General features: G+C 43.2%; 1 protein-coding gene across 1 annotated transcript in view; it reads right to left on the bottom strand.

The window, feature by feature from the left end:
- Positions 1-12,038, bottom strand: part of LOC123766319 (uncharacterized) — a 37,955-nt gene extending 25,917 nt beyond the window's left edge. The window contains exon 1 of the mRNA XM_069321349.1: positions 11,929-12,038. Coding sequence (XP_069177450.1) covers positions 11,929-12,038 — 110 coding nt within the window. The remainder of the gene's footprint in view (positions 1-11,928) is intronic.
- Positions 12,039-14,265: the final 2,227 nt, after the last annotated feature.

Below are 14,265 nucleotides of genomic sequence, written 5' to 3' on the forward strand. Positions count from 1 at the left end.
CAGTCTGTGATATACTTACACTTCAGGCACTGGCTAGACAAAGACGTGAAGATTCGAACTGATGACTCTCGACTGACAGCACGATACAACAACCACTGAACCCCAGTCCTTCAGGTAGGACAAGAAGCATGCATGGACCCTCGAGTTGGTGCAAGGAAGACACAAGCCTCTATCGCAGCAGTCATCAAGTGCCGCAGGTGTACACATAGGTGAAGGAGTGCCTCAATACTCTGGGTGTGGGTGTTTGCCCTCAGGATGCCACAACACAGGCTTCCCACACCCCTGGCTCATGGTCACTACCCGCCCCATGGCCTCTACAACCTCACTTTCTCTGTGAACGGTACACTCATCCTGCCTCTCTCTCTCTCTCTCTCTCACACACACACACACACACACACACACACACACAGACACACACACACACACACACACACACACACACACACACACACACACACACACACACACTGATCTCTAATTATACATTTATAAATGCATTCATGTATCGGTCAACCATTTATCACCATAATTGTACCTGAAGCAAATGAACATAATATTAATGATATCTCACCCTCCCCCCCCCCCCTCACCCCCACTATTAATAATTTAGTTTATATTGTTGAGCTTTTGTTCAAAATAATAAATAATGTTGCCACAATATCAGTATAAAACCAATAGGTTAATGATTTAATTGTTTTACTTTTAAATACCAGCAAACAGCTTCACCCAGACAAACTAAGCCAGCAACTGGTGAAACAGTCCTATTTTTTGTAGTCTTCAGAGGAATTATCAAGGTACGGTAAACATCAGGAGTAAGCACTAAGCCAGTACACTTATTTAGCACTTTTAAGGAATATGAGGACAAGGAGCTGGTATAGGACGGAGGGAAGGAATGGTGCCCAACCAAGATGTTTGGATACGAGTGAAGCAACTTAAGAGCAGGCAATATGATCTAAATGTGTGATCGTATCTCAAACCACTCCTCTCGGGACAAGTCAACTACGCCCCTCTATATATTCTGTGCCAACATGAAGGTGTGCCTAGGAATGTGAAACTTCCTCAACAATTTGTATTAACAAATCTAAATATTCTCTAGCAAAATCGGAGACCTGTAGTCCTTGATACAAAATGTTCATACAAATTTAATATATTTTATCTATAGAACGAGCTTAAGATATTTGGAGCAAGCACAATCTACACCTCCGTGCAGTCGCTGCCTTAACACGGTGCTAGTAAACAGCACTGTGTTAAGGTGCTATTTACTCAAAAGAAATATTCTGGAATTATTGATAACGAATATATTACAATAAAAACAACGAACAAAGGACATTGCTGGACAATAATTGCTGCCGTACAGCGAGAATAAAATGAGGCCAGTGTCAGCATCAACCTACGAGAGTCCTACAAGGATACCATCATCAGGCCACCGTCAACATGCACCTACGAGTCCTACAAGGATACCACCATCAAACTATAGTCAAGACGCATCTATGCTGGAGGTCCTACAGAGATATCAACACTGGGCCTTCGTCTGAGCACATCTTGGCCCCGTAGTCATAAACTCATACATAAGCACACTGGGAACACCTCGACTTGCATGCTACATGGATACCGAGACCAGAAGTCCATCATCTGAACACACTGTAAACACAACCTGCCATCTAAAAATTATAGTACTCATAACAACTATTGTTCGAACGTACAAAGATGTACTGTTGCACCCAAAACGTTCACGTTCTGTACAGTTCATTTTGTAAAGGACACGAGAAAGAAGGCAACAACCAAACATCAACATTCATAGACCTAGTATAGCGAAGATACGCTATAAACTAGGTCTAAGAATGCGTATGTTAGGTCTAGGATTGATTATTTAGGACCTTGCGTTGATTTAACTTGCGAAGGTTTCGGGGATTAGCGTACCCGCGGCCCGGTCCTATACCAGGCCTCCTAAATTGTATAGTTACTTTTCCACTTTTTTTGCGGTTAATAAAAATTTTTCTAAAAGATGTTCTACAAGTCTTAGCCAGCCATACACTGAAAACAAAGGTTGTTCTAAAGGTCTTAGCCAGCCATACACTGAAAACAAAGGTTGTTCTAAAGGTCTTAGCCAGCCATACACTGAAAACAAAGGTTGTTCTAAAGGTCTTAGCCAGCCATACACTGAAAACAAAGGTTGTTCTAAAGGTCTTAGCCAGCCATACACTGGAAACAAAGGTTGTTCTAAAGGTCTTAGCCAGCCATACACTGGAAACAAAGGTTGTTCTAAAGGTCTTAGCCAGCCATACACTGAAAACAAAGGTTGTTCTAAAGGTCTTAGCCAGCTATACACTGAAAACAAAGGTTGTTCTAAAGGTCTTAGCCAGCCATACACTGGAAACAAAGGTTGTTCTAAAGGTCTTAGCCAGCCATACACTGGAAACAAAGGTTGTTCTAAAGGTCTTAGCCAGCCATACACTGGAAACAAAGGTTCTTCTAAAGGTCTTAGCCAGCCATACACTGAAAACAAAGGTTGTTCTAAAGGTCTTAGCCAGCCATACACTGGAAACAAAGGTTCTTCTAAAGGTCTTAGCCAGCCATACACTGTAAACACGAGACCAGGCACTGTTAAAATGGTCTTCGCCAACATCTCTTCTGAAGTGGAGGAAACCGGGCATCTCTCATCTTAATGTTAAGAGGGAGGGCTTTATCTCCCCTTCCCACCAGGATGGGGGAACTTGGCACCCTCATCGTGATGGTGGAGGGGAAGTAGAATACTTCCCCCACTCCATCATAGGCTCCCCTCACGTCTGATTACTGCTATAATTATACCATGAAGCTTCCCCTCACAAGATAAAACTAGCGGCCATGTTAATTCATTATCAGACTCGGCGCGGAAACTGTGGGAATGATGGCGTGGGTGTGTAGGGGTGGGGAGAGAGAAAGAGAGAGAAAGAGAGAGAAAGAGAGAGAGAGAGAGAGAGAGAGAGAGAGAGAGAGAGAGAGAGAGAGAGAGAGAGAGAGAGAGAGAGAGAGAGAGAGAGAGAGAGAGGAGTGTGTATTTACTACTTGTGCTACTTGTTATTTACACACACACACACACACACACACACACACACACACACACACACACACACACACACACACACACACACACACACACACGTGTTTGTGTGCGTGCTATTCCAAATCTAGGAATATTTAAGTTTGCTTTTTAGCTTAATTTTTCCGGACTAGTTAAACAAAAACTATATATATACAAAAAGCAGCTGGGTCTCCATTACTACATATTGGTAGGATCGACAACACAGTTACACCCAGTACCACCATTGCAGGAGGATGGGCTGGTGCAGCAGTAGGTGAGGGTAGTCCTCACACGTGTAGGTGAGTCCTCACACGTGTAGGAGAGTCCTCACACGTGTAGGAGAGTCCTCACACGTGTAGGAGAGTCCTCACACGTGTAGGAGAGTCCTCACTCGTGTAGGAGAGTCCTCACACGTGTAGGAGAGTCCTCACACGTGTAGGAGAGTCCTCACACGTGTAGGAGAGTCCTCACTCGTGTAGGCGAGTCCTCACACGTGTAGGTGAGTCCTCACACGTGTAGGCGAGTCCTCACACGTGTAGGGGAGTCCTCACACGTGTAGGAGAGTCCCCACACGTGTAGGCGAGTCCTCATCTTCTCAAACTCTCCACTGATCACACACTGCAATCTTCCTTGTCTTTGAATCCTTTCTTGCTATTTAGTGTTGCGTATAGCACACTCTTGATGCCTAAGGACCTCCTCAGAGGCACTCTTGATGCCTAACGACCTCCTCAGAGGCACTCTTGATGCCTAACGACCTCCTCAGAGGCACTCTTGATGCCTAACGACCTCCTCAGAGGCACTCTTAATGCCTAACGACCTCCTCAGAGGCACTCTTGATGCCTAACGACCTCCTCAGAGGCACTCTTAATGCCTAACGACCTCCTCAGAGGCACTCTGATGCCTAACGACCTCCTCAGAGGCACTCTTGATGCCTAACGACATCCTCAGAGGCACTTTTGATGCCTAACGACCTCCTCAGAGGCACTCTTGATAGCTAACGATCCCGAGGAGAAGCACTCTTGATAGGTAACGAGCCTATTTAGCCTTGATAGGTAACGAACCAGAGGTACTCCTGATATTAAAGGTTGTTGTGAGGAGGGTTCAGAAGTGTGAAGGTGGGAGGACAGGTAATCAATGTGAGCGTACCCAGCGCCGGGCCTCCACCGGCCTGCGTTATTACCAACTTTCATCTCAACCTCGTCACACCAAATTTTCTTAGTCGAGCCCTTCACCCGTCTTGGTAATAGTTTGGTTCCTGTAAGTTGATGTGCTTCCACTGATGCACTGACGTCGTGCCTGCCTCTCTTCTACTGATGTCCTGCCTCTCTTCTACTGATGTACTGACGTCGTGCCTGCCTCTCTTCTACTGATGTCCTGCCTCTCTTCTACTGATGTACTAACGTCGTGCCTGCCTCTCATCTACTGATGTCCTGCCTCTCTTCTACTGATGTACTGACGTCGTGCCTGCGTCTCTTCTACTGATGTACTGACGTCGTGCCTGTCTCTCTTCTACTGATGTACTAACGTCGTGCCTGACTCTCTTCTACTGATACATTGACGTCTTGGTCGTCCCGTGACTTAAAAAAGTTCGTCACTTCTTTTTGTTATTAACACATTCAGGTACATCTGCATTTGTGCAGCTGCCCCTAGACCATTTGAAGGGAAGTACAGTGTGTCAAAAATGCTAGCAACGTGATGCTACAAATCCCATCTCACAGGATGGTTAGTCATACAGAGGCATGTGATAAGTAGTCTGCGCTGACAAACTCTGTGTGCATTATGAGGATATCATCATCAACACAGGATTGAATAAGGCAGCAGTGATACTAAAAGTCCCCATCTCGCAGGATGGTAGTCATACAGGGCCATATGTTCAGTAGCCTGCACTGGCAAATTTTGGGTGAAATATGAGGATGTCTTCAAGAACACGAGTGTGAATAAAGTAATTGAAAAGCTCCAGGCACCTCATGCCAACTGGTCTGAATGGTCTAATAACTGGGCATTCAGTGATGTAGTGTGGGAGATCATGCCGTAGTTCCTGCTCAGAGTTTGCACCTGGAGTGTTTAGGATTGGGAGATCCGTCACCTGTAGCCACCTGCCACAGGTAACGGTAACCCAACCTGATCCTGGCAACCACTGTGTCGCAGTCTGGTGGATGTTTAGTGCTGCCCATAAATTTAGGTTTCATATCTGATGTTGTTGTTGTTGTATTAAATTTAGCTACTCAGAACGAAATGTCCATGTAGCACGGGCTATGGTGAGCCCGTAATTGAGTTCGGTTATTCGCGATAACCTTGTTACTCTGATAATTGGGTCAAAGAATTAAATGGAGGTGGGGTTTCCTCCTGTTTTCCCTCTTTCTTTTTTTGCTTCTGTTTTCGTCTTGTTATGATAACATTATCTTGGTGGCGGATGTAAGTGCAGAATGTTTACTAGTGAGTCCCATTCTTTAACGGCTTTTCTAATCATTATAGTCGCTGTGGAATGTGCATCTAATGCAGCTGCTGTTGTTGGATTAATGTTGAGTTTGATGCGCAGGGTTTCAGTAGCTTCACATTCCAGTAAGTAATGCAATAGTGGCGCCTCTGCTTCTGTTCCACAGGTTTGACACTCTTTTAACTATTGGGTTCATTACCTCCCAGCAGCACTTGTAACCAAGTCTGAGTCTGTGTATGGCTACTGCAATGTCTCTGGATATCTTTTTGTCAGGCTTGAAAGAGTAATACCCAGTGGCTTGTTCGTACCATATCGTAGTGGATCTTCCTTCCGCTACTTTGACTCTGTGGCGACTTTTGATAGTTAGGAGTATTTTCTTCTTGATTTTCTCCTTAATCTGTGTTCAGATCTGAACAAATCATAGCTTTTTATACGGGTGCTGCCAGGTCGTTGGGAGTCAGTAATTTCTTTCCTATCAGACCTGAGTGTATGGAACAATATAGTTTCGACAGCAGAGATTGGGATACCTATGTCTAATTCAACTTTATCTTTGTTAAAGCTAATTTGGCTGCAACGTCTGTCTCATTATGGTGGGTTATATTTATGTGTGATGGTATCTATACAAATGAGATTCGAAACCCTTTACTCTGTGCAGTGATTAAGTCGTTTATAGTTGGTAGTATGAGGGTCATGCTGTCGACCTTCCAGAAGTTTTCGATTGCTTGAAGAGCAGACATTGAATCACGAAATATTATTCCTCCTCCAATGTTTTTTAATGTTTTGGTAGCTAGTTGTAGTGCACTAGTTCTGCTTGTGAGGTCAGCCCGTTGTTTACCCCTGACACTGACAGCCTGGGTGCATATATATATATATATATATATATATATATATATATATATATATATATATATATATATATATATATATATATATATATATATATGTCGTACCTAGTAGCCAGAACTCACTTCTCAGCCTATTATTCAAGGCCCGATTTGCCTAATAAACCAAGTTTTCCTGAATTAATATATTTACTATAATTTTTTTCTTATGAAATGATAAAGCAACCCTTTTCTCTATGTATGAGGTCAATTTTTTTTTATTGGAGTTAAAATTAACGTAGATATATGTCCGAACCTAACCAACCCTACCTAACCTAACCTAACCTATATTTATAGGTAAGGTTAGGTTAGGTAGCCAAAAAAAGCTAGGTTAGGTTAGGTTAGGTAGGTTAGGTAGACGAAAAAACATTAATTCATGAAAACTTGGCTTATTAGGCAAATCGGGCCTTGAATAGTAGGCTGAGAAGTGCGTTCTGGCTATTAGGTACGACATATATATATATATATGTACATATATATATATATATATATATATATATATATATATATATATATATATATATATATATACCGTGACTTAAGTTTACTTATTAGTTTATTTGTTAAACCGTACCCAAAAGTATTTGATTTTCGTATATGTTATTATTTTCTGATTTTTTCACCAGTGAATCCACTAATGACTGTAGTGTTGATGTAGTTGACTGCTTACATGAGGCAGACACTGTAGGGACGCCAGGTTACTGTGTCACGCTCTCAGCAAGTAACATGTTCTGTGGCTGTATTGCGACACATGATAATATGGGAGCAGTACTACGAGGGGGAGTACAACCCAGATGTGTAGTGGTTAGTTCAGGTGTTCCTATGCTAATATTCTGAACGACACCGATGCTCCCAAATATATGTTGTCAGATGTTTCAGTTGTGTTCTACTTTGTAAAACTGAAGAAAAATTCGAATTACAGGCTGAAATTCCAGACTGATACTGTAAAAACAGACCGACATAACTGGTACCGAAATATCGGTACATACCGTCGACAGTTCCTCACCCATGGTAAACCCAAACGTGTACCGTCGACAGTTTCTCACCCATGGTAAACCCAAACGTGTACCGCCGACACCTCATACATAGTAAATCTCAATATGGTACTGGTGGTGCTACAAGACGGTACCAGTAATGTCTGGTACCGGAGAGTGGTGAGGGAAGGGGGAGTCGAAAGAGGAAGGGGTACATCGGTAAGGGAAAGTGGGAGATGAGTGGCAGATGGAAGTGAGTGGGAAGGAGAGCGCGTAGGAAGGAGGGAGGAAAGGGGAGGGGGAGGAAAGGGGAGGAGGAAGAGGGTAGGAGGGAGAGAGGGTACAAATACCACCGATGCCCACAAGAATTTGTCGCAGAATTTGGTGAAACATGTCTCGTGATGCGGGCACAATAATCTGGATTACCGCATTCCTCCTGCAGCTACAGGACCCGGCTGTCCTGTCCCCCAGGCCTCCTGATGGGCAGTGGCAGGAGGCGCTGAAGTGGCACTAGCAGCAGGAGGAAGAGGAGACTTTGGCGGTGGTGGTGATGTGCACGGGGCAGCTACACATCATTAAACGGCCGGAGACACACGGGGTAGGTGGAGCCACTCCCACTACTGAGTGGTGACAGTGGCTCCTCCCCCACTGAGTGGTGACAGTGGCTCCTCCCCCACTGAGTGGTGACAGTGGCTCCTCCCCCACTGAGTGGTGACAGTGGCTCCTCCCCCACTGAGTGGTGACAGTGGCTCCTCCCCCACTGAGTGGTGACAGTGGCTCCTCCCCCACTGAGTGGTGACAGTGGCTCCTCCCCCACTGAGTAGTGACAGTGGCTCCTCCCCCACTGAGTGGTGACAGTGGCTCCTCCCCCACTGAGTGGTGACAGTGGCTCCCCCCCCCCCCCATGCCAACTAGGACGCTTCACATTAATATTGATAGTCTTTATCTTTCATCTCCGTTCCCTAAGTACGGCGGACCCAGACCGGAGCATTATGGAGATCGTTGGCATTTGGGGGAACTCGGAATATCATAGAACTGGAGGGTATTTACCCTTCCCTGGACAATTATGATTTTTTTTTAAATTCCAAGAGGATAATGGAATTAATGGGCATGTGGGGAAGCCCGAAGTATTGTCGGTGTCGTAAGTACTTGAGTTTTATCTGGAAATTTTCTTGACATGGAAGCTTTCTGGAGATGGTGGATACTCTGTGCACCGAGCTTGAGCTTCTACCAGTGACAGCTTCCTGGCTATGGCTTACCTCAGGCTCTCCAAATGTCTCCATGGACACACGGCACGAAGAGATGACTATAATAAAATGGATATACATTTAATTGGGCTCTGACTGGAAGTGTCAATGCTCTTGGTTGAACTCTGCCTTATTAAACGCCATGGGGAACGCCTGTCTGACTGCACCTCTACGAGAATGCACTCCTTCACAGCTACCTGCTCTTCTGCCGTGAACGCCTGAGTGGTGGGTAAACGCATCAATGAGTAAATATCAGCGAATGACCACCCCCCCCCCCCCCTCTTTCTTAAGACCGGCTAATAATGAACGCCTTGAAACACTTATTTTGAATTAACGCCATTTAAAAAAGTAGCCATAATAAAGACCTTCTGGTTGAACGCGAACTCGACACATGCCTACCCATATTCTCACCCCCCCCCCCCCCCTCACACAAATACTTAGAGATGCGCGCGCACCCACACCCACGTGCGCCTCCCGGGGTAGTGTGGTTCTTCAGGTGAAGGTAACGAATAAGTCGAGTCGTTCTCTGAATGTATCCCTTTCTCTCCAAGCCTCCACCAGATAACGTCAAATCACCTTACATTAGCCTCTTCTCCATTGTTCAAAAGGATCGAATTCCATTAGGGAGGAGAGCCCCGCTTGCCTCCTGCACAATGCACTCCTCCCGCTAGACAAATCTTCTGCGCCAGACACATTCCATGCGCTGTCCACGACGCATCTCATTAAATGGACGAGGACAGTTTCTATTTTTCTCAACTTGAATCAACACCGATTGTTTACTTTCCTTCAACTGTCTGTCTCCGTCTGAGTGACTCTCCTGTGCTTGTCACTTCCGCACCCTCTAATATTATTATTTTCTTTTTCGTCTTGTGTAATATTTCTCATATGCATTAAGATTATATATAAATTTATTAAAAACTCTCATATATTATATATATATATATATATATATATATATATATATATATATATATATATATATATATATATATATATAAAAGTTTGTGAGGGTACCACCTCTGGTGCCAATGTGGGGACCCATAGCCTCGGAGAAGAAAATAAAAAGTATTCAGAGGAGACCTTGTGGTTTCTCACTGAACACTAATATATATATATATATATATATATATATATATATATATATATATATATATATATATATATATATATATATATATATATATAGGGAAGGGAGTACCACCTCTGGCTGGAAGAAGGGGGACCCATAGCCTCGGAGGAAACCACACATAACGCATTGGAGGGAATGTGGGTCCCCTCCAATACAGTTTCTGTGTGCTTTTCTCCTACCACCCCCTTCCCCTTTTTTATATATATATATATATATATATATATATATATATATATATATATATATATATATATATATATATATATATATATATATATATATATATATATATATATATATATTGCTAGACACCATATCGTAGATAACATTTCATTCAGTTGGCCATCAAGCCGCCAAACCCCGTGTTTATGAATGAAAACGGTTCATACACGACTCACAACTGATGACATGTGTACTTTTCACAAGCATGCCTCGCTGACGACCTCTGTTCGAATCTCTGTTCGAATCGCAACTTACGAAAGCAGCAGTCAGCAGCTCTACCCACTGAGCCACCAGCACCCACAATATGGAAGGATTCCAGAGACACCCATCTGCTGTCCAACTGGAACTTTAAGCCTTCAATTTATATTTTGCTTAACAGTTACACATAATTCAGCCAATACCAACTCAACACATAAATCAAAACCAACTCCTCCTTAGTTCAGTAAATACTATTTCAACCATCACCACCAGTTTACCATATCTTTCAACATTTTATCATATTTCATTCATCACCAGTTCACCACAGTTCAGTCATTACCAGTTCACCACAGTTCAGTCATTACCAGTTCACCACAGTTCAGTCATTACCAGTTCACCACAGTTCAGTCATCACCAGCTCACCACAGTTCAGTCATTACCAGTTCACCACAGTTCAGTCATCACCAGCTCACCACAGTTCTGTCATCACCAGTTCACCACAGTTCAGTCATCACCAGTTCAACACAGTTCAGACATCACCAGATATCCGCCGTTCTTCTAATACGTCTTCTATCATTAAACTTTCTAAAATGTCAATCTATTAAACAGGTACTTATATACTCAAAAATTAATTGTATAAAGTTCAAATAAAAACAACTAGCTCAAGTTCCTTGTTTTATCAAGAGACACAAAGCACGGATGTATACAAAGACCCTTAATCCAACACTCGCACAAACACTTTTTTCCATAAATTATGCACCGATATATCATAAGAGGGAGACATATAATGCCACGACATAAAAAAATACATTATATATGTTTGCGTGGCCTAAGTGTTAACGTGTGATCACATTCTCTTTCCTCTTACGTATATTACACAACCACAGGTTCATGTGATCCCCGCGTGGTCGAGTTCGGAGGAAAATTGGCAAGATATTATCCGTCTTTTGTTTGTGTTCACAAACAGAACTGACACGACACCACTGCGCTGCACGTAAATCTTCACCCCCAGCAAACGCGGGAGGAATCTTCCAATGCTGCTTCTGCTCTGAAGGAGGAACCCGTCCTCTCAACTAGTACGTCTCGGTTCGTTCAGTATCGTCTCCATCATACAAATTACAAAAGTACTATGAAAAGTAACGGCCCACAAATATCCACATTTTCTATGAAACAGTTGGTGCTTGAGTTCGTGCATATCTAGCGAGGTTAGCACTTTGTATTTTGTTCGTGTGACAAATCCCGAGAAAAGGCTGGCTTGTATACCCTCACGCAAATCGTCCGGTCATTCACCTCTCCAATCTTCACCGTCCAAGCCTGATGGTCTTCGGTTCATCGTCCACTAACTTTACCAGCTGCATTTATCGCTCTTATTGTTCTGGCTTCTTCGATAATCTCAAGTCTTCAGTCTGAAAACCTTTAATTTCTCTCTTACAATTGAAGATATTGGTCTGGGTGCCCTAAACGACCCTCATAAATAATATCTTGACTCTTCAACTGATCCGGTGACAGAGTAGCAGCTTGAAAATCAACTGTTCTTAATAACCTGGACCAGTTTTTCCGTCACCTATACGTGTTGAAGATCACCTTAAACGTGCTCTCAAAATTATCCATCTTTTGTTATCCACTGATCCCACAGTCCACGACCTCACTCCCACAATCCACGCCACCACCCTTCCACAGTCCACGCCACCCTCCCACAATCATCAAGCCTCCCATTCACATCTGTCACTTTCGTCTGGTGACTCGGCAAGTCTTAAGAATTTCTATCATTATCTTCACCTGGTGACTATTGGTTCTCCAGGCATGATGCATGATGCTGTGCTGATCAAGTCGACGAGATTATCACTGGGGAATGGTAGCTTTCTCTCAGATAAACCCATCTCCGTCATCGCATTTAGTTCAGAATCCTGCTTCTTATCATCTGTGGTATCCCTCTGGTTTCCATTCTATCTCCGCATTGATTTATATTATTCATTACCGATCTTTCTGAGAGCACTTCAAGATCTATATCCACTCTAACTCTGACGATTCCACTTTGCATACAACAACATATTTCAGACACGGTCTTTCTCTTACACCTCTCCATGAGTCTGCCATCTTGCAGTCAAGTTTTTTTCCAACATCTGTCCTACTTTCTATCTCACTGAAGAAGATCTTCGTAAAACATTGTTTCTCATATATTAGAGCAAACTTTTATAGTGCTTATATCAATTTGAAAACAATTTATCTTGAACCTCACAGTCACGGCTTGACAACCATCATTATTACGGTGCTTTTCATTTCTCAAAGCTTCGGAATTTTGACGCTCATGTTGAAAGTTTAACATTTGCATTACGTGGGTGGACAGGTTAACTTTACATTCATGCGAAATCTATAAATGTCTTAAAGATGCTTGAAATTACCTCAGGCTCAATGTTATATCTTTCTCTTCGGTGAGTGGCGTTGTTAGCGCTTCACTCGTCCTCGTCTTTAGTACTGCCTTCTCACTCGTCCTCGTCTTGAGTACTGCCTTCTCACTCGTCCTCGTCTTGAGTACTGTCTTCTCACTCGTCCTCGTCTTGAGTGATGTTCTCCTAATCATCCTCGTCTTGAGTACTCCTCTCTCGTACTGAATTCAGATGAAATAAATTCTACCGTCCCATAAAGTGCCTTAAATAACTAAACTTCTCATTCTGAATCTTCAGCCTCCCAGAGAACAGGTGTTCTCTCGCGTCGTCTGCTACTTACAGTGACTCTTGCTTTCAGGACAATGAGAACTCATGGATGGTCACCTGATATTCTCAGCATTACGTACTTTCTCACAGATGCTTCTCTGTTAATCCTAGAATATGATAGCATTCCGTTGCCTATGAACATCCCGAGGATAACAAACTCCTTTATTTTATCTCTCATGACACCTACAATATTGCTTTTACAACTTCAACAATGAGTAATGAATTAAAAATTTCCCTTGCTGTAGGTTATTGCTATACACACAATATGGTATCTGCAGCGAGCGCTCTACGCCACAGCAACAATGAATATTGTGCAGGGTCATGTGCTGAAGGTGTTGTCTTTGGTTCTACGCATCAATGATCTACGAGAGAACCGAAGGCACCGAGAACCTCGGTATCTACTGAGGTTCTCGGGCATATGAGAATATAGCATATTCTCTATGCTTTATCGTTCGTTTCACAAGAATTGTTTTTTTTTTTTAGAAAAATATATAAATTCAGGAAAACTCGGCTTATTAGGCAACTTGGACTATTAGGTACAATATGTGTGTGTGTGTGTGTGTGTGTGTGTGTGTGTGTGTGTGTGTGTGTGTGTGTGTGTGTGTGTGTGTGTGTGTGTGTGTGTGTGTGTGTGTGTGTGTGTGTACTCACCTAGTTGTGCTTGCGAGGGTTGAGCTTTCGCTCGTTGATTCCCGCCTCTCAACTGTTGTACAGATAAGATTCCTGAGCCTATTTGGCTCCATCTTATCTACATTTGAAACTATATAGAGTCTGTCTCAACCATATCACTGCCTAATGCATTCCATCTGTTAACTACTCTGACACTGAAGAAGTTTTTTCTAACGTCCTGCCCACACACACACACACACACGCGCACATACACACACACGCACTCACACACACACGCACTTACACTCACACATACATACATACACACACACACACAGGTTTGCAACGAGACTCGTCCCAGAGCTACGAGGGATGGGGTATGAGGAGCGCCTGAGGGAACTGTGCCTTACGACACTAGAAAGAAGAAGGGAGAGGGGGGACATGATAGGAACGTATAAGATACTCAGAGGGATTGATAGAGTGGACATAGACGAAATGTTCACACGGAATAGTAACAGAACGAGGGGACATGGATGGAAGCTTGAAACTCAGATGAGTCACAGAGATGTTAGGAAGTTTTCTTTTAGCGTGAGAGTAGTGGGAAAATGGAATGCACTTCAGGAACAGGTTGTGGAAGCAAATACTATTCATAATTTTAAAACCAGGTATGATAGGGAAATGGGACAGGAGTCATTGCTGTAAACAACCGATGCTCGAAAGGCGGGATCCAAGAGTCAATGCTCGATCCTGCAGACACAACTAGGTGAGTACAACTAGGTGAGTACACACACAC

This window comes from Procambarus clarkii, chromosome 9 (assembly GCF_040958095.1).
Source record: "Procambarus clarkii isolate CNS0578487 chromosome 9, FALCON_Pclarkii_2.0, whole genome shotgun sequence".
NCBI lineage: Eukaryota > Metazoa > Arthropoda > Malacostraca > Decapoda > Cambaridae > Procambarus > Procambarus clarkii.